Genomic DNA, 24,097 nt, shown 5'->3' on the forward strand with positions numbered 1-24,097 from the left:
GATAACCTCAGGCTTAGGGTATAAATGTGTAAATAAGTTGGGGGACTCATCAACTAGTGTTCAGTTCCATCAATTTCATTTTATAACTAAGTAAGATCATATTATATTTTACTTTATCTTTTGTAAAAGATATTCATCAAATGTTAAACTTTTTCATGCAAAGATATTGATTAAACTTTAATATAATTCAAAGAGAATTTTTATAAAAGAATCAAAATTTAAATAACTCGTTGAGTAAAACTTGACTTTCATATTTTAAATAAATCAACCTCAAACAAAGTATTGGATTTGACTAAGTTGATTAAAACCCCAGGAATAGTATATTGGTCACTAGAAGGAGGAGTACACAACAATTGATTATTGAATTGCAAAGGGGAAAATAAATCATGGTTTACAAAAATATGAATAAAATAAAGGAAATTGTTGAGAGTGGGATTTGAACCCACGCCCTTTCGGACCAGAACCTTAATCTGGCGCCTTAGACCAACTCGGCCATCCCAACATCTGCAAGTTAAATTCTAATGCAATTTACATATGAATAGGATTAATATTAACTTGATTGAAAATATTAATGAGAGGTAATTTAATAATTAGAACTAATTTTGACAATTAGGGTCACCTGTATGTGCCCATGCAATGCTCGCCTAAAATAAGATGAGTATGAATATGTCTGTTTTCAAATAGGACATGAAATATTATGTATTGTTCGTTCTAAACATGGACATGGGAGACTTGTGGGTCGCCTTAAATAAACCTAAAAAAATATATACAAACTCATATACACTATACAACATAAACATTATATAATTTGCATACAAATATATAAATATATTTATCATAATAAAAAATCATACAAATAAAATAAATACATAAAAAATATAAATGTATACATATAAAATATGTATAGTATATAATTCGCACACAAAATAGAAAATGAATAGTACATATGCATATATATAATAATAGAGGATCAACTTATTCCAAGAGTAAATTTAAAAAACTTACTGTACGTTTTAGCCATCAATTATAGGGAAGTTTAATACCTATAATTGATAGTTAAGATATGGAGTAAGTTTTAAACTTACTATTGGAGTAAGTAGATCATCTCTCACATATAATATACAAGATATAAATACATATATATAATAAGAAAATAATAGTATTTTCTTACATTTGGTATACAAATACATATATAACAAATAGAAGACATTTTCTCATATTTGAAAAAATACATATACGTTTATATATGTGATGTTTAATACTTTATCTTGTAATGTCCTTGGGTCACTCATTTAAAATATCTACGCACGAATAAGGCATGCCCATGAGAACGTATGTAAGAGTAATTTATAGCAAACGTTTTCCACTACTCTCTAAGGGAGTCTATTATTTAGTAGGATAACTTGACATATAATTAAGATTAGACAATGATTTGTGGTCTCATCACAAACTTCATTTATAACAATCAACCAAAAAACTCTCATCTCAAACCATATCCATAAGCATCATGAAGAAAACAACCTATATTCTCAATATTTTTTCTTTCTATTTAAATGACCATTCTAAGAACTTTTATATAATTTTGTTAATATAGTTATCAAAATTGATGAGTAATGAGTTGATGATATATAAAAAACTTATAATTGATGAATAATGAGTGGATGATATATAAATTTTGAGAGTAATAATACATGATATTAATAACCTTAAGACTCCTAAAGTAGTGGAGTTTTAGAGTAATAATACATGATATTAAGAAGACATAAATGAGTAATAGAGTTTGGGCTTAAGGTGTAAAGTAAAGCCTATGTGCCTAGGAATGTAAACGACAATGCGTTTCATATCGGTTTTGTTTTTGTGCATTCTCGGTAGGTATCAACGAAAGACAAAGAAGAATAACTCTCTCTCTCTCTCTCTCTCTCTCTCTCTCTCTCTCAATAGCCATGTCTCAGGTAAAAGCATTCTCATCCATTCGATTCAGATTTTTTTTCAATAGCTGCGTTTTGAGCTCTTACATTTGATCCCGGACACAATTCACATCACTGGATTTTGCGACTTAGGGTTTCCTCCATTTTCATTCCTTTCCTTTTTTACTGAATCAATTACCCTTTTATAATATAAATTTATTAATACAACTTTTGATTCGCAAATCAATCATTGAGATATTGTTTCATTATCATCGGAATTGAATCAGAATCTTAACCATTTTATTTTGTTTTGCAGTTTGATAATCGGAATTCTTCAGCTTCTAAGCGTGCTAGGACTGATGGTATGCCACATTATTATTATTTTGGCCTTTATTATATATATATATGTGTGTGTGTAGCCATATCGAAATTCAGTGTTGTTTATTTATATCTAAATATTGATGCTGGTCTTTGAGAGTACCATGTAAAATTTTATGTGATGTTATCCATTCAGGTTCCTATTGGATAAACAAATTAACTAAGCACTCATTTAATTAATTCTGTAAATAAGCTAACAGAGCTTATTTTCAAAAGATTTTTTGATTACTTTGTTAGAATAAGTTAAAAAGAGCTGTAGAGAGGTCATAGGCTATTTTCACAAGTCTAAATGAACTCTATTACCCCTTCTAAATTACCCCTTATTATACTTTAGCAGGCATATCTGCATATTTTCACATAACTCACTAGTCACAACTCTGTTCGTTTTTTGTGATACAAACACTTGCTCAATGTTTGTGAAAGAAGTATCATCATATTAAAACTCTGATGATATACAGGAAACACTTGGCGCTATGGTACGAGGTTCTCATATGTTTCTGTGATCCATGTTTGAATTTGGTTTCTGTTTGTAGGTAGCCGTAGGGAAGATGATTGGACATGCCCCAGCTGTGGCAATGTCAATTTCTCTTTTAGGACAACTTGCAATATGCGTAATTGCACTCAACCAAGGCCGGCGGATCATAATTCTGTAAGAATTAAGATGTTATGCAATACTGCTGTGCTAGTTTTAAAATGTGATTTTCATCTAGCAAATGATTTACAAAGTTTGTTTATTTTATGGTAACATGTTATTAGGTGCCCTGTCTGTTGTCATCACCTTTTGTCTCTCCTTTTATTTATGGCTCTTGCTGTGTCTTCTTTTATATTCCTATCTTGTATTCATTCTTGCGTCTCATAAGTTTTATTTCACAAATGTATTGGAAAAAATATGTTTTAACGAAGGTTGAATACACACACACACACACATATATACATACATACATACGCTGACGAACTTATTGTACTGTTGTATTTAGCTGGGCATGGACGTTGGCATAAGCATGTTTTTTTAAAAGACACTTTTAATTTCTAATCTGTTAAAGTATTCTTTAATTTCTTTCCAGAAACCTGTGGCTAAGCCTCTACAAGTTCCACGGGGTTATTCATCCTCAGGTCCTTATTTAGGTTCCAATACCCCCTCTTCAATATATCATGGTGTCCCACCATATGGGTCTTCTCTAATCAACGGATCATCTATTCCCCCCTATGATGTTCCGTATTCGGGAGGAGGATCTGCATATCATTACAATTTTGGAGGTCGCCTTTCTGTTGGCAGCCCTTATAGACCATTTCATTTATCTGGACCAACACCCTACTCAGGTGGGTCCATGATTGGTAATGGTATGTTTTATTTTCTATCAATCAAGTTAGTAAAGTTTCTTGAATTAGATATAATATGCTTATTTATTTTTAAAGTTAATTCTTTTTAATTCATGAAGGAAAGTGTAAAGTGGAGATAAATATGTAGAGGCAATTGAAAAGGCCTGCTTCTTTTATTGCTAATTGTTAATATAATCTCAACATTGTTGTTGCTGCTGCTGCTGCTGCTGATTTGCTTCTGAAGTTCTGTAATATTACTTTTGTTGACATGCTCTTTTTGCATTTAATATGAACATCTTTATTTGAAATTCCTTGGCAGGTGGGATCTATGGCATGCCCCCACTGTTGGACCAGTACAGCTTGGGTATGCCTATTGGACCTGGAACCATGGTATGAGCTAAAAGATTGTAGCCAACTGTTTACAACTTGTATTTCCAGGATTGTACTAGTTCTTTAGTACTCTGTATTTTTGCCGTGATATTCTCACATGCATCCTCAATCAATCTGCTATGCTGTTAGTTTTGTTCATACTTAACTACAAGTATGTTAAAATCTAAATTTCTCCCTTCTAGTGTCACAAGTAAGAACAAGCCTGTCATGCTGCAATTTATTTTGAACCGTCTCAAGACATTAATTATGCATGCATATAATGTATTTTTTGATTTCTGACGCTGGGTACAACCCCTTAATAAGCTGAAGGAGCTGGAAAATGTCAGATTGTGTAATTTCTTGGGTGTTATTGCATGGTGGAATTTAGTAGTTAATGTTTGGTTGTGCAGGGTCCTAGGCCAGGATTTTATCTCGATGACAATTCTCAGAAGAATGGGGCAGGTTTGCTATATTTAGCTTATGTCTATTCTGGTTCATAGAGAAGTTTGTATTTCTCACTCCCCCTACTTCCTCATCTAGGTGCAGCTCGTGACAGTGATTGGAAATGTCCTAAATGTGGTAATGTCAACTTCTCATTCAGAAATGTCTGCAACATGAGAAAGTGCAACACACCTAAACCTGGATCCCAGGTCTGCCTTTACCTCTTTTATGCAGATTGATGATATTAATTTTTTATTCAAAGAAAAGCTGTTGTTAATATTTGACATTGTTTGATGCAAATACTGTGTTGCAGTCTTCAAAGTCTGACCAAAACTCTAGTAAGTTTCCTCCTATATACATCTCTACTTAATAATGTAGTATGATACAGCAATAGTTGGTAGTTATGTTTCTTCATTTGTATTTGCCATTCAGAGCAAAAGATGCCTGAGGGAAGCTGGAAGTGTGAAAAATGTAATAACATTAACTATCCGTTCAGAACCAAATGCAACAGACAGAATTGTGGTGCTGACAAGCCAGACGAATCTGAGAAATCCCTTTCACCAGGCCCAGTTCAAAATGATCAGGTTTGTTGTGTAAACTATTTTCACTTTGCTAACCTGAATTGGTTGTTGCGACAGTTATTGACTTTCCAGGACATTCTTTGTAACACAATGAACATCTTAATCCGACAGATTGTTGTTTAAGTGGTTTCATTGGAAACTTTCACCTTTGCTTTTTTTCATTTGGATGCTTTTATCACAATTTATGTATATGCTTCTTTAATTTCCTTCATAACTTTGCATTACAGTCTTTAATTTTCAATTATTTACTGTTCCAGTGAGTACTAGGACATGTTTGTGGGTTGAGAAGGTCCAGAGTTGTCATCAGCATTGCTCAATTTGGGTGTCTGACAGTCAGTCTTGTCGTCCTCTAGCTTGAAGCTGTTGTCAAGTCACTTACTTTCTCATTATCTGTGTCAAGTTGTTGTATTAACTAAGATGATATTTTGGTCTATGTGGATCGTTAAGATGCATGCGTCAACCTGCTTTCCTGGCAAGATTTTACAGTTTGGTTCTGGAATTAAACAATTAGGTTCCCTTGTTTTAAGAATCAACTCCTTATTCTAGTGATATTATCATATGCATTTAGGCAAGCTAGCAGTTGCAGAAAGGTTATCGGCCAGTTCATGCTTACAGTTTTCTTTTGGTTTTTAATTGTCTATGTTATAACAAAGGTTCCTCAAAAGATTTGAAGATCCAAGTGTTTAGACTATTTAGGGGTACACTTCAGTTGAGTTGTTGAAGTAGTGTCTGCTTGCTATCCTATCAAGTATAGGATGTATGCACCAGCATTGCGAAAGGCATTTTCTATTCTGTCATTGCTTGCTACTGTGGATTATTCATGTTCTTGAAATGATGTCTGCACTAGATTATTTGGTTGGTGGTAGATTTTTTTATAAGGTCATTTATACACAGCACACTTTGATGATAATATAAGTTTTGGATGTCATTTATAGGGTCGTAACTCGTAAGGTCATTGGTCAGACTGCTAATCCTTGTGACGTGTATTCTATCTTGTCCCAATTTATTGTTCCCCGCCTATCTGCCTTTGACAAATGGCTATCAAGGACGTTATGGAAATTTGTTAATTTGAACATAAATGATGGAGCAATTTTTAGGAACACACTTTCAATACACTATTATTAGGTGGAGTTCTTGTGGATTCCACTAAATAGATAGTAGATTCATGTGATTTAGCGGGTCTCATGAAACTCGGCCAATAATAAAATGTGTTGAAGAGTGTTTAAAAGAACGTGTTGTCATTTTCCTAAATGAAGATGTCAAATGAGGTGTTAGCCATGTGTTTTTGGTAACATTTAGGGTCTTATAAGTTAGTAGCTTTGTTTAGTTCAGGAGGATTTAAAAAAAAATCCCGAAGTATAAGCTTTTGTGAATTATGGCGTAACTTATGACTTATAGGCTATGAGCTTTTAAGTTACTTATACTTGTAAGCTACGTAACTAATTTACCACCCACCACTTTCAAATCAATCTGTTAGGTTATAAATTGTAAGCTTTGAGCTTCTAGCTTTTCATATTTGATCCAGCGGAGTATTGCTCTATAGACTTGTTCTAAGCCATAGGATGGTTTGGAAGCAATGAAGTCAAGGTTGTACAAGGAAGAAGCGAGGAAGCTATTCCTTGTCCTTGTGGTGAAGCACTTTGTTCACAGAAACTGATGAGGATGAAGATGGTCTTTCATGGTAGAAATTTCTAGAGCGTCCTCATCATTGGCCATGCTAAGTTTTGCATTAAAATGTAGTTTGAATTTGATTAATTGCTAGGACCTGGGATAAAAATGTTGCTAATAAATATGCCTTATAATAGTTTGAATTTTGAAATACATGGACCAATTATAGAGCAATACTATTTATTATTATAAGGTGATTTGGTCCATATAAGGCTTGGTTGTTGTATATAAAGTTGAGTAATTTATCAAGATTTTCAAAATGCGAACAGATTAAACTGATTTATTAATGTGAGTAATGCTCATTTGGACGAAAAAGAAAGAGTCGTGCGTGTTTAATGTATCCATCAACTGAAACATTCTTTAGTCATGTCACTTGAAGCACCACCCATGAGGATTAGCACCATATACGATATACATATACTTTAATTTACTCGTCATTTTTAATAATTTATTAATAAGAAGTTTGTCATAATATCAACTAGAGCTTGTTATAAGTCCTATGCATGATAACGTATTCTTCAAAAATTAATATATTTGTTACAATGTATGCTGCTTTTTGATCACGAATAATCACCAGTTTTTCGTGATGTTAACAATATACCTGTAGATGATAATTGAAATAAACAAGAATTGCTTTGAAACTCCTATTCTTCAAGGGTTTAAATTTCTTAAAGCAAGATATAATGTGCATAAAATCAGTAAGATGCTAAGATATAAAAGCTGTTCTTGATGGAAATAACATTGAAAGATCGAGAGTTTTCAATAACATGGTTTCACTATCCATAAAGTGGAGCAACCCAAACATCATGAAAACCAGTCTTGTTTTTATTTGATGACCTAAATGGCAGCCTAATATACGAGATTGCCACCTGACAAAGTCAAAGAGAATGACAGATATATGCAACCTTACCTGTAAGGGAGGAACACTTTCTACGATTTGAACTCATGACTTATATGCCACCGGATAAAAAACAGCCTCATTCTAGCACCAAGGCTCACCCTCTTATTTGATCACAGTTTCAACAACAAAAGTAAACAGACTGATATTGCAACAGATGATTAGACCCTGCAGAATATGAAATTAAACTAAGTTGCATGTGACTTCATCAAGTTGAAACCATTTGAATGAGCACATAACACACAAACACACTTGTTAATCCAGCTGGTTGCAAGGAAAACCAGATTCATAGGGTGTATTCCACAGCTGAAAGTCTTGAAATCGATTGCTATTATCAAAATCCGAGTATGAGGAGATACACATGCTGGAATTGACTGGTTGCTGATCAGTGTTCCAGTATTCTGATGAAGCAAAAGGTAAGGGATGATGAGACATTGCATGAGTTGTTATGGGGTGATGAGTGGAGAAGGACTTGGTCTCATATGCAGCATCCCATGATGAATTGGTTGACAGAAGAGAGAGAGCACGGTTAACATCTTGTGTAGCATTCATATCAGAAGAGACAATGGGATCTTCTATACCTGCAATGCAAGAAGTGAATGATGATTATTTCTATCCATGGGTAAGCCTTAATTATTAAGTTATCATTTAACCAATTCCAGTTGTTCTAGTCCAGGAATGCTGAAATCATCCTAAGGGTGTTTTGGAAAAGCTTAGTTTCTTGAGCTTATGAAAACAACTGATAGGGTGTTTGGAAGAAGCTTTTTTGGGTTCATAAGAACAACTTATGAAAATAGTTCATGACCTTTCCATAAACTCTTTTTAGCTTATTCCAATAAGTTTATAAGAGAAATGCATGAAAAAAACTATTTTGAGCTTATTTCAAAAAAGCTTATTGAATAAGTAGTTAATTAAATTGTTTACCTGAAAATGCCCTTGTAAAAATTGTTTATGAACATCCTATAAGCTCTTTTTAACTCATTTCAAGAAGCTTATCAGATAGCCATATGAAAATATACTATTTCTAGCTTATTTAAAAAAATCTTATTGAATACGCACTTTACTAATACATAACCTAAAACATCAGCTTTAGATGCTTCTAATTACTTCAGAGGAAATAAAATACTAATAAGGCATGTTTAGGAGTGCTAAAAGTGTTAATTATACTCGCTAATCTAGTCTTTCTTTTCCTCTATAAGTAATTAGGAAGATTGTTAAGCTAATCTTTTACAAAGTTAAAAATCACTAATTAAGAGGCAATTAGAGACATTTCTACATCCTAACCTTTCATGCCTCCATAACCCACTCTTATATAACAGATTAGTGTAGAATCTTTTGAGAGTGTTTACTCTCTTAAAGCTACACTCCCTCTACATGTGTCATTCTTAACACACTAAATTTACAAAGTGAAATCATTATGCTAAACTATTAAGAGGAAGGTGAAACAACCTGTAATAATACTCTTGGTTGCTATGCCTTTAGATGTAAGAAAGCCACTGGAATCATCAGAAAGCATAGTGACAGCACTTGGTATCTTATTGAAGGCTTTTGCAGGCTTCATGAGAAAATCTTTTGTCTGTGGGAGATTGCTACTGTGTATGTCTTGCCAGGCTAAATTTGTAGCAGTCCTTGAATATGCAAATGGGATCATTAGTTGCCTCCTATCTGCAAATAAACATAAATTAGTATAGAACTACTTTTATCATCATGAATGAAGTTTTAATGCCATTATAGTACTATATTTTGCTTGTCAATAATAACAATGTATTCCTAGTGTTGAAGGACTAATTTTTTTGACAAAATGAATTCTAATAGACTACAATCCACACATAATGACTACATGAAAAACTAAACTTTTGTTTGGTTTTAGTACATGGGGAAAATATTCAAACTTGTGTTGTAATAAATCAGGTTTATTTAAAAGTGTCATATTGATACTTGTAAATAAGTCATGCTCTTGAATTGTCAACACTCAAGTCTAAATAGACCATAATAATTAATTGTGTCTCATGATGTTATAGCAGAAGTTGCTACTAAGTGTATCTCATGTAGACATGCTTTATAGTGTCTTATGCCCTTAACACACAACAGATTATAAGAAATACGGGTTTCATTAACAAGTTAAGGGTTAACTGCATATATATATATATCCATACAAATGCTTAACACTAATTTTAAATCCAATTTTTTTGGTAAAAACTGAAATAAACTGCAAACCTTATGCACAGACCAACTGCAAAGCTAAAAATAGACAAGTAATAGTTGAAGTTTGGACAAGTTATGATTATTAAAATGCCCTGGGAAAATCACTAAAAAGGATTTTCGGATAAAATAGTTACCATCGAGGAAAACAGGAGACATTTTTAAAACAAAACACCATGTTTTATTCCTTCATCTTGTCCTTATTTTAATCAGGAGTTTCATCCTTATTGCAAAACTAAGCCAATGGCTAAGACAAAGTTAATGAAATTTCGTAGAGGGATGTCCTCACTCTTGAGAGTTATACCATAGGGTGATGAAGACAAAGCCGATGTCTTTAATTGGACTGTTTCAGGATGAGGTTTGCGGCGCCTTGCATTGTGATCAGAAAGGCGTCGCCTGCAGCTTCTCTTTTTATCATCAAATTCTGACAGATCATGGAACCTTCAACATCATAAGTGAAGTGAAAAAGTTAAATCAGTTTATTCAATATGAGCCAGAAAGCCAGTATGCTCAGACTGTTAGACTAATCTTTATTCTTAATGCTAAGTGCTTAACAAAACAGGTGCCTGAAAAATGTCATCATTTCTCAATGTTATTTTCATGCAAACAATCAGGAGTTCCGTATAGATTTACCTGCTACATTGCTGGCAAAATCGACGTTCCGATCCAGCTATAATCACCTTAGGGAATTTGGAATGATTTTCACAAACTCTATGTTTGCGATGGTAGTCCTTCGCAGATGAGAGATCAAGGCCACAGCCCTCCACCTGGCAGCTTGGATGTTGCAAGTTCTGACCATTGGATTTGCATTTCCTTCCAGTACTTGAAGATGGTCTCTTGGAATCACTTCCTGCACAAACATCCTCAAAGTACAACCTTTTACCAAGCTTTAGAGTGAGCAATGGTTCGCCAGAGGCAGAAGAAGGTTCTAGAACTGGAGAAGTTTCAACTGGCTCTTCTTTGGACAATTCTTTCTTACCACTATAGTCATCATCTTGAGAACCTTCCAATGTGAACATAGATATTTTGCTATCCTCACTCGATGATGAATTGATGGAAGCTGATTTTGAGCTCCTTGATGAAGAAGCATGTATTAGTTCAGACTTGGAACAACCAATACCCCCTGATGGGTAGAACAGACCAACATTGATTTCTTTATCTGCTTCAGCACTCAAATCTGTTGATTGTAACTTTGGATTTTCTGAAGCCTTTCCATTGAAGAAGAGTAAGTGCTCCTCCCAGTCCCATTGCCCCAGTGACTTTGAATTCCACTCCATGACAAACCCTCAGAAATTCATATACAAAATGTCACTGTAATCTGCAAACTACAATCGCGTGAAACTGTTACTACTTTGCTTTCTCTAGAAGCAAAGAATAACATTAAACAACGGTTACAACCACAAAACAGGAGAGCGATCATTAAGAAACAAATACTGAGAATCTAAAAACTCTGAAACAGTCACAAATTATGGTATAATGCTAATTTCTAAAGGCAGGCTTTGATTAATTATTCAAAGACAACATCAAACCACTTGTTTCAAGTCATAGGTTGGTTGCACTTTCGGCTAGTCAAAAACTGAAACAAGCAAAGAAAACATGCTGGCAGCAGAACAAATACTTAGCAAATAGCAAAAGGTAAATATATTTTTCAGTAAAAATTATTTCCACCATGCTATTTACCACAAGCATATTCCCAACAAATGATGTCCATAGTAGAATTCTTATCTTGTTTACAGTGTAACCAAAACTAAAAACCTAATTACATAAATCCAACAGATCTGTGTAATCCGGAGTTTTCTTCAGATCACTTCCATGACTTCAAATGCAGGTAGGTGAATGTAGATTAGTGTTGCAATATTAAAATTCCTCAGGATAATATCAAGCAGTCCTCACAATAAAACAAGTAAATTATCCACTATTGCCTTAGTAAATTTAAAGGATGCACTGATTTCCCACCCAATCAATCTGCGTCACTATATAGTATATAGTTAAAGGGTAAAGTTTTTTTGTACAATGACATTGATGTTAAGGATGCATTTGATTTTCTAAAAAATGAGGGAAATACAACACAAAAAAGTTGTCCATTGTTTGATTTTTAAATTGAATTTGGTACAAAAACCTCCTCATGGGACAACACAACAGTCATTGTTTTTGTCTCCCAGTAAACCGGGGAACAGAAACTTATCTAGTGTTTTCATTGTATTTTATAAATGTGTGTATACAAATACCATTAGAACTAAGTGACAGATAAAAGTGATTGTATACGATATCGCATACCGTCTGTAAAAGTTGATATTCAAGTAAGGAAACTGATAGATAAATTCCTGCAGAGGGTTAGCTATATTACTACCCCCACCCCCTGGGGGACCAGAAACTATTGCCTTGGTAAATTTAAAGTGTTCACTAACTTCCCATCTCACCCAATGAATCTGCCACTATACAGTATAATTAAATTCCTTACTCCTGCAAATGGTTAGCTCTAATAATATCCCCTTTTCTGCGAGAAATTATTGTACGATCCGGGATAAATGGTCCAGAACACATCTTTGCCATCGATCATGTTTTGAAATTAGAAGTAAAGACATGTCCTAGACTATTATAAGAGACATTCAATCATTTCTCCTCCATGGGGACCTCAATCTTATTTCCATAAACATTCAGAGGCATTTTATAATACACTTGTTCACAGAAATAACACAAAATAGCACTTATCCCTTTTCATGTGACATGTTTAACTCTTTTATATCTTACAACAAAGTGTGTGTGTACACTCCACCAAAACATCACTTTCATTCTTTCAACATTGCAAAGAAAGTATCAAATTCCAATAATTCAACATTTATGACAACAATGTCAGGAGTCGGTCATTGAATGAGACCCCACAACAGCAAACAACAACCCAACAAATTATGACTTCTTGACATATCAGAACCTTTGAGACACACTGGACATTAGACAGCAGTTTTAGCTTTTTCCTTTTTGTAAAAGAAATAAAGCCTACAACCTACTCTCCCTCCATATCATAAATGCAAGAAACTTAGACCTATAAAGCATCTTTTTTTATGCATGATAAAATAAAAATCAGAAAAAAAAAACATCTTTTTATTCTCTGAAGAAGCTATTCTGTTTTAACACTTAAAATTACATGAAATTATATATTGATGGAAGCAAATTGCAATTGTGAGTCCATTTAAGTTATAGGAGGAGGGTTGCTTTCTCTAGGGACTTTGCTAGTGCATTTAAAAGCTTTGGTCCCCTCATCCTGAAAAAAAGCACACACTTCGAAAGCATGTCTAGGTTTTTGCTTTGCATAAGAGAGAATTTCATGATAAAACCAGATGCAAAAATTAATGATATTTTCATGTAGAAAATCATTTTCTATACTTGCTTATCAAAAAAGTAATAATTCAGTGAAGAAAATGAAACCCCAGAAAAAAAAACATATTTTTTTGTTGGGCTAGGCTAGGCTAAAGGTATAATAGGCTTGACATGATGAAAGTTTTAGAAAAAAAAGAATGTTTTGCAATCTTGGGCGACCCAGAAAAGGAAATGACAGTAAAAAGCAGTAACAGCACTAGTAGTAGAATAGTAATAATAATACTTACAGTTAGAGAGAGTGTTGAATAAGAATTGGAATCCATTGGCATGGAATGATGATATGATATGATATGATGATATTTGAGGATGAGCACAGTAACAGTAACAGAGATTATTGGTTGGGCTTAGAAATATTGGGCTGAATGAGAATAGAAAAGCCCAAGTTGTTGTGTGTATATATTATTATTTCCCTAGCTGCAACTGCGTTATTCCTAAGCTAACACAGCAGCTATAAGAGTAAGAGAGTCTCTTTGTATTGTATTCAATTGAATTCATAAGAAGAGAAGATGGATCCAGATGCATTAGCGAAAGCATTCGTAGAACACTACTACAGCACCTTCGATACGAATCGTGCTGCACTTGCTAACCTCTATCAAGAAGGTTCAATGCTCACTTTTGAGGGTCAGAAGATTCAAGGTGCTCACAACATTGTTGCTAAACTCACTTCTCTTCCTTTTCAACAGTGTCTTCATAAGATCACCACCGTTGATTGCCAACCCTCCGGTGTCAACGCTGCTATGCTCGTCTTTGTCAGCGGTAACCTTCAACTCGCCGGCGAACAACACGCCCTCAAGTTCAGCCAGGTAGATCCATTCTTTATCAATACTCCGATCATGTATGTTTATCTAATTCTATATGTTCCTTAAAGATGTGTTATATGCGATGTTATTGTTACATCATTAATTATACTTCGATTTTGTGGATTTATTCTATTTTGATTAACTGGATAGCAATGGTAATGGTGCTACCTTATACTTGTTATTATTTAGGTTTGGTCCTTGTTGCAAATGGAGTTCATTTTTGTGAGTAAATTGAGTTTAAATGGAGTTCATTTTTGTGAGTAAATTGAGTTTTGATGAAGTTGCTAAATGTTTGATATGCATCTTGTTTAGTGCAAGCCACCATTTTACACACAATTTTAGACAAAAGCAAACAAAGACTTGATTCTCTCAAAGACCTTAAAATAATTATACTGTTACCTGATATCTGTTGTCATTGGTCATTACTGAACTTTCAATCTTTGTGTTTTTCAGATGTTCCATTTGATACCAACACCACAGGGAAGCTATTATGTCAACAATGATGTATTCCGTTTGAACTATGCGTGAAGATAGCTAATGGAATGTGTGACATGAAATGCCATAGGAGTTTCTTCACACTTTTATGGCTTTAGACATTTGAAATTGAAAATGTGTTCCTTTTTTGTTCTTGTTGACCATTGGCTTGTACTTTTTCTGTTTAGAGTTTTCCGTCATGATTGGTTAAAACTCTTTCAAGGATAAATTGTCAGATATCAATGCCCATTGGAGGTTGCAAACTTTAATACTGGTTTGTGCATGCATGTTTTCATATTTCTGTTGTCTTTGATTATGAATTTGACGATGGTTCTTTGCTGGGTAGTCAATAGTGTGCTATCGCGCTGGGATAGCAGCGCCACACTGGTCAAAGAGTGACAAAATGGCGTGTAGTGGCATGGATGGCCATCAAACACCTATAGTAGCCAACGAGCAGCTGTTTCGCAGGCCGTATCGCTGGTTAGAACCCCCACCAATACGGCTAGTAGTAGAACCCTAATTTACCCTCCTCCCCTTTTATAAAAACACTCGAGCATGTTCTGAGGTAAAAAACCACTTTGAACACGTTCTGAGGGTTGTGAAGGGTTCTGCAATTTCTAGTGCAGTGAAACCTTCTTCCCCCCTCTTTCTGAAGCAGCAGTAAATTTGTGAACATGTTCCATAATTTCTGGTCACTCGCCCTCATTTCAACTTTCCGCTTGTGAGGCAAAGCGTTTTCCCCTCACACCCTTCCCGCTTCTTGCATAGCCATGGCTTCATCTCAACCTCTCACTGCCACGCTCACTTGCACCCCCGGTGATGTATTGTTGAAACATAAAATAGGTGTTGCTGAAGCATCTGAAGCCTTTGAGGCTTACACTTAATATGTCCATAGTGGGAAGAAGTGAATTGGAGCCTCAACCTAGGTTGGGTTCGGTCTAATATAGGGGTAAATGCCACAGGGAATCAAGCATAAGGTGTTTTCTCAAATTATGATTTATTTGATTCAATCATCTAAATTTTGATGGTTGAGAAGTGAATAACATGATAAGGAAGGAGTATACTAGAAATATGGCTAGTTCACAGTTTAGCATAATTTCAGTGTATGTGAGAAAGAGCATCATCATCAGAGTTGCTTCTTATTGTTATTCTTGTTTTGTTTTGAATTGCAGCCCAAATAATGAAACAAATGTTTGTTTATTAGACTCAAAAACATATCACAATTAATAATAACCTTATTCACCCCACAATCTTAAACACCTCATACAATCCAAAGGAATGTGGTCTATACACTTCATCAATTCAAAACACGTTCAAGTATTTGGATCTCTAAACACCATTTCATCGTTGTAATGAGTAAATAATAAGAAAATAGTTTGTGTCATAACATTAGTGCCACTGTCTATTATTTATCATAACTATTCAATACATCACATCTTGATTGTAAAAAACTTTACCATGTCGATACACACCCATTGAACTCATACATAATAATTTGTTAAGTCTAATATTATGATTGACTACATCAAATTGAAGAGTGCCATTTCTTCACTTTAGAGATAATCTTATTTCAAAGATCCAAATCCAATGAATTTCACATGAAAACTTGTTTTTCTTCTTAGTTTCAATACCAGTTGAGCACAAAATAGAAAAAAAGCCATTTTTAAAAGGTATGGGACATAAAAGTGCTTAAGATCAAAGATATATACTACCAAGCAATGATTTTCGGGTTATATAGAATTGTCCCAACAATTTGTTCCATTATTTCCAAATAAAAAATAAGTTGTTGCATCTAACGGTATCTAAATTGCAAGGAAATAAGGAAAACTTACTCCACTTTTTATGGTACAACCAAGAGTATCCCTCACCCTTTTGGGTAAGAAATTAATCTCTTTCGGGGTACGTAGCTGTCCCTCCCAATAAGTATCCCTCCACTGAACTCAGTATATAACTTCCCTGATTTATTAAGGGATCTCTAAATTGCTCAAGATACATACAAGTACACCAAGTTAAGAAAACTCTTTCATTATACAGCCACAGCCAAATTCAGAGGTTTAACTATGTTTGTTGAAATCAGGGTGCCTGCATTCAAGGCCATTTTGCATGCATAAAGTAGCAATCAATGTTCATCACCATTATGGCTGTACAACCTGTCTAAGACTGATATACAAACTACAACATCAAGCTTGTTCCACACTTCTTAAAGTACAAAGACCATATATGCAAGGTGAGACCAGAAAGACCAACCAAAGAGAACTAAAGTTGGGAAGGGTATAGTGTCAACGAAGGAACTTGATCCAAAGAATCATCTTCTGTATTGAAAGCATCCTCTGAAGAAGTTGATAACAATGCTTCTTCACTGGTGCTGGCAAGTTCAACCTGTCAAAGAATTAAAAAGTTAGTGCTCAGAAATGGGGTGCTATCGAGTCAAAAATGCTTACTCTGCATGGTTGTTAATTAAGAGCACATTTGGGTAAACAACTTAATTAAACACTTGTTCAATAAGCACTTATGGAATGAGCTAAAGAGAGGTTATAGGAAGGTCATAAGTTATTTTTATATCATATGATAAACTCGTAAATTTTTATAACCTCTTGCAAACACCCCACATGTCCCCCTTTTATCTTATTTCTGACTCGGTAAATAAAATGCATAGTTGAACCCTTAAGCATAAAACTAGTTATTATTTGCTCAATCTGAATGCAAAACGTGACATAACTAAGAGATGCCCAAGATATTAAGTGTTTGGATCCAAGTGCAATGATTTCCTTTCCTTTTCCCTTTTAGCCTATTTACCTTAGCTTGACGATACATCTCAAGCATGCGATGATATTGCTGACGAGCCTTTGTAGAATGGACCATGGATAGCACCCGTGAAACAGCCATTTCAATGGCTACATGCACGTTCTGTTTTCGGAACACTTTGAGAAAATCTTCGTCATCACTTCCATCAATTGACTCTATATCTTGTCGAAAGCCTCCCAAACCAGTCCCTTTTCTCCGCCACCGCAGCACTACCTTATCCAATATTCCAACTGCCCATATTATTAACGTGTAATGCTTCCGAACTTGATAGCCCCTCACATGAGCCTGCTCAAATAAATATAGAAATGGCTGCTGTTAATACCATGTAGTTCAATTTATAAGTGTATATATCATGTCTATCTATATGGTATTTAATTGTTCTTCTCTTTAGAAGACAAAATTATTCGTTTTTCAAAATAACTAGAGTGCTAAATCCACATAGAGAGCAGTAGCAGTAAGTCAGTAACATCTTTCACCTGTATCTTTACTACTTTTTGGCGCAATGTTAGGAAATCTTTGCGACCTTTCCAGCCTCGATATTTCTTCTGAATTGATAAGGCAGCTGAATTATAATGACTCGAGTTCTGGAAGCTAAGTTTTGACACGTTGTAAAGCACTGGAATGTTATCGATGCTACACTCAGCGATATCATATCCATCAAAAGCAGCGGCAGCAGCAGCAGCTTCTCTTTCTCTGCGCTTTCGGAAAGAATGTGCACGAAAAGCGGCCTGTATCCGCGCAGCTGCCTGAGTTGCATTTCTGGCAGCAGCCAATGTATCTTTCAGTGAAACCTGATCCTCACTGGTTGCAAGAGTTTCATTAGAGACACCAATAACAGTTAACTCTGGTTCAAGCTCAGCAGAACGTTTATAAATCCCACTCTCTTCCAGTGTTAGGGATGACAGATGGCTCCTTAGATCTACCTCTGAAAGATAACCTGCCAGTCCATTATAGCCAATGCTGGCTGCAATAGATGCAGCAGTTTTACCGGTTGGATCTTCTGAAGTTGGATCTGTAAGTGCTCCAGCAAATGCACCAGAAGCTATAAGTGAAGCAACCATTTTTTCCCTATCATGGAATAAAATTCATCGGTGACACATCATCCAGAACACTTAGAATGGAACAGCTAATTTATAAAAAGGCTTCCAAAAGCAGGTGTTTCGTTGATTAATATTGATAATATCATCATTTATGGCATGCATACGATGATTTGGTCATGTGAGCAGAAGACTAATAAAGGGCCCTGTAAAATTACATGATCATATGGAAGACAATCTAATATACAGAGGTTGAGGAAGGCCAAGGAAATTCTAAGAGAAACCATTATAAGACACCTTTATCTAAATGGTCTTCTAATTATATTTGCTTTTCTCAAGGAAAAAATTGCAGACTTCATGAAGCATATTTTGTTCAAAGTTCTGAAGCATGAATGCTTTAACTACTTCATACCCAACAGCAAACCCAAAATAATACATAAATTATAACAGTGATAATAGAAAATCAAATAACATAAAGCACACTCTAGTTTTCTATTACCTTCCAAACCGTGCAGCCCAATGAAGGGCTGTCCATCCATTGATGTCACGGAAATTAATATTCATGCCGCAACTGAGAATAGGGTTCAAGGCCCACTCATAACCCAACCCAGAAACCATGTGTAGAATCCCCTGCTCTCTCTTGGACAAAGAGCAGCCTGTCCCTTCATCTCTTTCCTTGGATCTGCAAGAAAGCCATAGCTGCAACCTATCCTTCAGGAGCTCTTCAAGAAGCCAATCAACAATACCAGATGAAGTTCCACTGCCAACTAGAAGAGACTCTATAATATGGCTCCACGAATCATCATCAGTTTTCTGTTTTGTTGGAAGAAGACTTCCAGACTCTATGTTGTAATTATTTAGAGTTGAAGCAGAAAGGAGCATCTGTGCAAATCTAACAAGCAATAACAAATTTTCTGGACTTCTACTGACTTCTTTTTCCAATGAATTACAGCGAGAGCAACTATTGGTCTTATCACGAAACTCAAACTCACTGACTTCACTGCAGGACTCCCGATTTCCAGAAGTAATGCATAGAGTGACCTTTCCAGGAAGGTGGGATGGAGCTTCACAACTGATTACACCATCCTGAATTATCTCAGCATGAACTTCAATATCACCAAACATACAAGCCCAGCTAGAATCATCAGGAAGACAGAGAAATGATCCAATAATGATGACCTGCACATAGAACTTAGTTAGGATTCAAAGTTCGACAACATAATAGTATTTGTACCATATCATCCAATGATAAACAAAGTGTTTGGAACAGACCTGCGGGCTTTAGTGGCCTAGCTTCTATTAGTAAAGTTGTTAGAGGGGGTTGATTACTCTAGCATACTATAAATAGAGATAGAGAATTTGAAAGGGTTATCATTTGATATTGGAAAGGAAAGGGAAGTTAGGGAGAGTTCTAGGTCTCTCAAATACCTAGAGTAGAGAGGAAGAGAGTTTTTGTAATTCTAAGGCGCTGTACCTTATTACTGTCCAGATTTCATATAAAAATAGAAATAAACTCATATTTTCCATTCATTCTGGTCCAGTTCTTACACAGAGCTGGAAAGGGAACAAACAGTTTATGCTTCAAATAGGTAAGTCTTAAAAATCGAAAGCCAAGAGCTCGCACGACGTCTCCCAAATTACTTACATATAGAATTGCATTATGCCACAATAATTTCATATACAGTGGTTAATGTTCTTCAGGAACCTAGGTAAGCATTAAGTAGTAAGCACAAATAAATATCAATAAAAAAGAGTCATCGGTTATGTAAAGAGTCATGAATCACTGCTTAGGGTATAATAAGAGTTGTAATTGAAAGGCACGCACCTTCGGAGTATCCATGGCATAACACCATTCTGGGGAGACTGCCTTAATTGTGAATTTCCGTTTCTGTGATACAGTGAAGCTTGAATCTGCACCAAGAGGTTCTTGAATTTGTATTTGGCCAAAATATGTAGGGCAATAGTCAGAATTAGCGCCTTGAGTTTCTCCCAAAGAATATGTAGGAAATTTGACTCCACCATCTTCTTGAGGAAATGAGAAGGCAGCTGTTAATATGGGACGTGAATCAGAGGCGGAAGAAGTTTCATTATACGGAAGAGAAAGAAGTTGTCAAGTTATTAAGGTTAAAGTAAATCATACAGTTTTCAGCACTATTACTGTTGGAACTTAGACAGTGACCGTTTTCCTGGTTGGTAATCAGCACCCTTCCCAAAGAAGATAGTGAATTTTCCTGTTTCAAGTATAAGTTTTTTATTTCTTTGCAAGTCTTAAAAAGAAAAAATGAACATAAATATCATTTACATGACATCTACAAATAATATACATGTTTTGAGAAATGCATGAATACATAGATAAGTCATTTGAACATTTGAGAAAACAAAAAACATAAATAAACTTAATGTATGAAATGTGTCTTAGCAATACTCACATTAGATGCAACATATGCATGTTGCTCTGGTAACTTCATCTGGGATGAGGAATTATATGATTCCAGTAACTCCATCCAAGATGGAGCTTTTTCATTTCCATCAGGCGAATCATGGTCAAGTAATTCATGATAATATTTATCACTCCCATCTACAGAAAATACACAAGTTTTGAATATTTTGCTTTGCTCTCTTTCTTGTTTACTATTAATTATAATACAGTAGAAGTATATAGATAAAATAGAAAGAAATGTGGAATTACTTGAATTGATCTAGAGCTGAATGAAACAATTTGAAATGAGAAAATATTAAGGCTTTGAATAGTAGTAATAATTTAACAATACAATACAACCAGCATATAACAATTGGGCAATTAGGTTTCACCTTGACAAAAATTATCATACCTAGTGGTACCAAACAAGAAGATCCATGAATGAATATGATAGCTTTGTACAACTTAATATAACAAGGCATGCTATAAATTTAACTCAACCGTTATAGCAAATTAGCTGTGCAGATGGAAGATACTGCCAACATCTGTTATATATGAAGAAGACAAAAATCTACGATGGAACATAATATAAGGTAAAAGAGCAGTACATGGATAGAAACTCAAACATTTCATGACTTAAACATGTATGAATAGCAAGCACCTCTGGTTTGTCCAACTTACCTTGTTTTCCATTATATCCATCATAAGGTTGTTCACGGTCATCTGGTCCAGAGAAAGCTGTTGACTGATCTTGCTTGTAAATCATCCCTTGAACTTGCTGAGGGTTTAAATCATGTGCAATTTCATGCTCACTGTAAAAGGGAGAAATTTCTCCAAATCTGTTCTCATTCAAACTTAACTGCTTCTCCAATTGGCGCAAAGCTTGTGCATCTGTTCCACCCAAGTTATCCATTCCATTACTCCTGATGAATACATCAGAGGAAACTTCTACAGACCCAGGACTTGAGAAATTCTGATTAGGTTCACATGAATCAACAATCATGGATGTTCTCCCCAGGTTCTGAGAAGTGTATGAACTTTGACTCTGCCTAAACACGGGAGAGGAACCTGTTGTCAATTGCATGACAGGTCCAGAACTGGATTTCTCCTGCAACATATTGGTAGAAACAGTATTATAACTCAAAGGTGGGCTGCACAGATCTACTAATATGCACATTGTGAATTGATCAATTAATTGCCATTGGAGGGACCAAACTCTGATTCATAACAAGATTTAAGTACATCTTCATTTGTGGTCGGTCTTACACAATCGGAAAATAAGGTAACTAGTTTTGGAAAGTAACAGTACATTACATATCTTATGAGTAATCAACAATTTCCAATGATATAACTATGAGAGAATTTAATAAAAAAAGGTCACATAAGTAATGGTAGTCCTATAGAAGTGGCTATGAAAAGCAAATGTGCTTTTAAAACTAGGCACTGGCATGTAACCTGGAGGTGTCTGCGTAGGCAAGTTTTGGTTCGAGAGTAATGCAGCCAAGCAGGAAGAAAAGAACATTTCAAAGGTAGGGTATAAACAGAGTTTTTAGAAGAGATTGCACAATCTAATTCTTTGCTGTTATATTCTGAGTGGTGAGATGATTATTAGCTGAAAATAATCCTCTTTGGAAACACACACAGACACATATATCTGTTGGAGAGTTTTGGAATTGAACTTAAAAGAAGAAATATAAACAGCTCATAGACTATTACTTAGGTCATTGAAAGTAAAAATTAAGAGAATACAGAAATGTAATATTACAAGGAACACACTAAACAGGATCAAAATTTCACCAGAATAGCAGATTAAATAAATTATCGATCGACTTTTCATAAATTAACACTGGGATGTGATATCATGGGTAGGACAGTGAGCCATTTTACGCAAAGACTCACACCACCAGTTTTCACACCTCAAATAAGCTGCTAGTACAATTAATCAATTAGTATGTTTATGTGATATCATGTTCTAGAAACTCACCTCACTTGTTTCTCTGTAATGCACGAGAACAATATGCTCATATGCCCTGCCAAGAAACAATAGTGTATGAACAAATACGAACATCCCCGCTTCAATAACAAATAAACAAACACATATTGATTGTATTTCAAGGTCAGGATAAATTTATCTTGGCACGCATAAATATTTAGTCAAGTATATTATGAGATTTTCCAAAAATTGCACACTTGTATGTAGATAATTAAAAGACACAACATCTGTTGGTAAGGCGAATAGTATGAAGGAATTGTAGCGAGGTGATAGTTAAAATAAACTCACGGATCCAACATCCAGTAGGAGCGTCTATGGAAAGTACGATTCTCCTCTCCATGTGCATAATAACAATTTAGGATTTCAACATTTCCAACCTATTCATGACGCAGATTAGTGTGATCACTCAGATTAATAACGAATTTGATGACAACACAATATAGCAAGAATAGGCATTAAGATATGAGATGGACCTTAAGGCGTTCATGTGCTTCTCCGACAGTTCTTCCATCTTTTTTCTTGCGCCAGTTATAACCATCTTTACGGAAGAAACGCAGGACTCTTCTATTAAATAGAAAAAGGGATCCACCTGTTGAAATAAAATGGCAATGGCAATATTGCTGTTTCAAATGAGTAGTAGAAGATTAATAATTGGTAAATGAAAGGAGAAGATGGATAAATGTTACTGGTTGGGAGTTGAGGAGGATGGTTGGTGAAATTGATAGAATGATGATTCTGCAAAATGTAGAGTACTTCTACTGGCCTCAACCATCTTTTCTTAGCTTCTTCATAAAGATCATCAATGTTGAACTCCAAACCTACTACCATCATTCATAAATATTCTATTATTCCAACACACCCTATCATATCACTATAATCAAAATACTCTTAAAATCAGGGCTTTTCAAAAAAGGGTTTTTTTTTGTTCTAGAAATCTGCTATGAATTATAAATATTGTATGAAATAGAGAGAAGTAAAAGCGAAAAGAAGGAGAAAATGAATAATACCAATAGGAGAAGGGATAGTCGTCATTGATAGGGAAGAGTGAAGAAGAAAGTAGAAGACGACAACACTGTTTTGTCACTAACTTTTTCTTCTTCTTCTACTTGTAGTGCCTATTATTTTATGTATTTTTGGTTGAATATTAGAATTTGAATGAATTATTGAATCTCCTTTTTATGTATAATAGTGATGAAGACAGGTGAGAGAGAATACTCTGAGAATGATTGAGAGAGTAAGAAGTTCATGTTCCCATTGCAAGACAGAGTAACAATCTTTAAATTCTACTGTTCATGGTCCCACTGCAACAGACAGGAACAAACCTTAAAGTATGTCACATGTATTCGATTTGTTACGGTAAAGATTTATACACAATTATCATTATTATTTATTTAAATTGTTTTTTTAAAAGTTAATAATAATTAAAT

The 24,097-nt window shown here is 34.8% G+C and overlaps 4 protein-coding genes and 1 non-coding gene across 13 annotated transcripts; 2 read left to right on the forward strand and 3 right to left on the reverse strand.

Moving 5' to 3' along the window:
• On the reverse strand, nucleotides 422–502 carry TRNAL-AAG. The gene has a single exon. It is a non-coding gene; the product is annotated as a tRNA-Leu (tRNA).
• LOC109326465 (ranBP2-type zinc finger protein At1g67325-like) lies at nucleotides 1,908–5,857 on the forward strand. 5 transcript variants are annotated; one of them, XM_019559167.1, is made up of 10 exons: nucleotides 1,912–1,952; nucleotides 2,224–2,269; nucleotides 2,819–2,934; nucleotides 3,350–3,626; nucleotides 3,925–3,995; nucleotides 4,385–4,436; nucleotides 4,521–4,624; nucleotides 4,729–4,753; nucleotides 4,848–4,999; nucleotides 5,254–5,857. In XM_019559167.1, exons 1-10 carry the CDS (start codon nucleotides 1,944–1,946, stop codon nucleotides 5,254–5,256), a joined length of 855 nt encoding a protein of 284 aa, XP_019414712.1. In that variant the 5' UTR covers nucleotides 1,912–1,943; the 3' UTR covers nucleotides 5,257–5,857. The 5 variants fall into 5 exon arrangements, with proteins under 5 accessions (XP_019414709.1, XP_019414710.1, XP_019414708.1 ...); XM_019559166.1 differs by having other exon boundaries at nucleotides 1,913–1,952; nucleotides 4,515–4,624; XM_019559164.1 differs by lacking the exon at nucleotides 5,254–5,857 and having other exon boundaries at nucleotides 1,908–1,952; nucleotides 4,726–4,753; nucleotides 4,848–5,201.
• LOC109326462 (squamosa promoter-binding-like protein 2) lies at nucleotides 7,333–13,405 on the reverse strand. 4 transcript variants are annotated; one of them, XM_019559158.1, is made up of 5 exons: nucleotides 13,370–13,405; nucleotides 10,398–11,089; nucleotides 10,054–10,205; nucleotides 9,012–9,227; nucleotides 7,333–8,143 (listed from the first exon to the last, which is right to left on the reverse strand). In XM_019559158.1, the coding sequence occupies exons 2-5, from the start codon at nucleotides 11,039–11,041 to the stop codon at nucleotides 7,818–7,820; spliced, it is 1,338 nt and encodes a 445-aa protein (XP_019414703.1). In that variant the 5' UTR covers nucleotides 11,042–11,089; nucleotides 13,370–13,405; the 3' UTR covers nucleotides 7,333–7,817. The 4 variants fall into 4 exon arrangements, with proteins under 4 accessions (XP_019414703.1, XP_019414702.1, XP_019414701.1 ...); XM_019559157.1 differs by lacking the exon at nucleotides 13,370–13,405 and adding an exon at nucleotides 11,445–13,142; XM_019559156.1 differs by lacking the exon at nucleotides 13,370–13,405 and having other exon boundaries at nucleotides 10,398–13,141.
• Nucleotides 13,587–14,687, forward strand: LOC109326468 (nuclear transport factor 2-like). The gene is made up of 2 exons (XM_019559170.1): nucleotides 13,587–13,945; nucleotides 14,396–14,687. Exons 1-2 carry the CDS (start codon nucleotides 13,649–13,651, stop codon nucleotides 14,468–14,470), a joined length of 372 nt encoding a protein of 123 aa, XP_019414715.1. The 5' UTR covers nucleotides 13,587–13,648; the 3' UTR covers nucleotides 14,471–14,687.
• LOC109326459 (calmodulin-binding transcription activator 4-like) lies at nucleotides 16,352–23,872 on the reverse strand. Of its 2 annotated transcripts, none has more exons than XM_019559151.1 (13): nucleotides 23,678–23,872; nucleotides 23,357–23,488; nucleotides 23,144–23,259; nucleotides 22,959–23,047; nucleotides 22,662–22,707; nucleotides 21,359–21,785; nucleotides 20,688–20,836; nucleotides 20,399–20,489; nucleotides 20,084–20,304; nucleotides 18,758–19,437; nucleotides 17,698–18,289; nucleotides 17,213–17,506; nucleotides 16,352–16,795 (listed from the first exon to the last, which is right to left on the reverse strand). In XM_019559151.1, the coding sequence occupies exons 1-13, from the start codon at nucleotides 23,700–23,702 to the stop codon at nucleotides 16,673–16,675; spliced, it is 2,985 nt and encodes a 994-aa protein (XP_019414696.1). In that variant the 5' UTR covers nucleotides 23,703–23,872; the 3' UTR covers nucleotides 16,352–16,672. The 2 variants fall into 2 exon arrangements, with proteins under 2 accessions (XP_019414696.1, XP_019414695.1); XM_019559150.1 differs by having other exon boundaries at nucleotides 23,357–23,491.

Source organism: Lupinus angustifolius, chromosome LG14 (genome assembly GCF_001865875.1).
Source record: "Lupinus angustifolius cultivar Tanjil chromosome LG14, LupAngTanjil_v1.0, whole genome shotgun sequence".
NCBI classification, from domain to species: domain Eukaryota; kingdom Viridiplantae; phylum Streptophyta; class Magnoliopsida; order Fabales; family Fabaceae; genus Lupinus; species Lupinus angustifolius.

Bases quoted from the DNA above. Each gene is read 5' to 3' on its own strand.
- LOC109326459 (XM_019559150.1), bottom strand. From the start codon at position 23,702: ATGACGACTATCCCTTCTCCTATTG. The intron at 21,786-22,661 runs GTGAGTTTCTAG...AATATGTTGCAG, and splicing joins ATTACAGAGAAACAAGTGAG to GAGAAATCCAGTTCTGGACC. The intron at 18,290-18,757 runs GTAATAGAAAAC...ATTCCATGATAG, and splicing joins TGGGCTGCACGGTTTGGAAG to GGAAAAAATGGTTGCTTCAC.
- LOC109326465 (XM_019559163.1), top strand. The intron at 2,935-3,349 runs GTAAGAATTAAG...ATTTCTTTCCAG, and splicing joins GGCCGGCGGATCATAATTCT to AAACCTGTGGCTAAGCCTCT. The intron at 4,754-4,847 runs GTAAGTTTCCTC...TTTGCCATTCAG, and splicing joins AAAGTCTGACCAAAACTCTA to AGCAAAAGATGCCTGAGGGA.
- LOC109326468 (XM_019559170.1), top strand. From the start codon at position 13,649: ATGGATCCAGATGCATTAGCGAAAGCATTCGTAGAACACTACTACAGC. The intron at 13,946-14,395 runs GTAGATCCATTC...TGTGTTTTTCAG, and splicing joins ACGCCCTCAAGTTCAGCCAG to ATGTTCCATTTGATACCAAC.
- LOC109326462 (XM_019559158.1), bottom strand. From the start codon at position 11,041: ATGGAGTGGAATTCAAAGTCACTGGGGCAATGGGACTGGGAGGAGCAC. The intron at 10,206-10,397 runs GTAAATCTATAC...ATGATGTTGAAG, and splicing joins TTTTGCCAGCAATGTAGCAG to GTTCCATGATCTGTCAGAAT. The intron at 9,228-10,053 runs GTGAGGACATCC...GTTTATTTGCAG, and splicing joins CTATGGTATAACTCTCAAGA to ATAGGAGGCAACTAATGATC.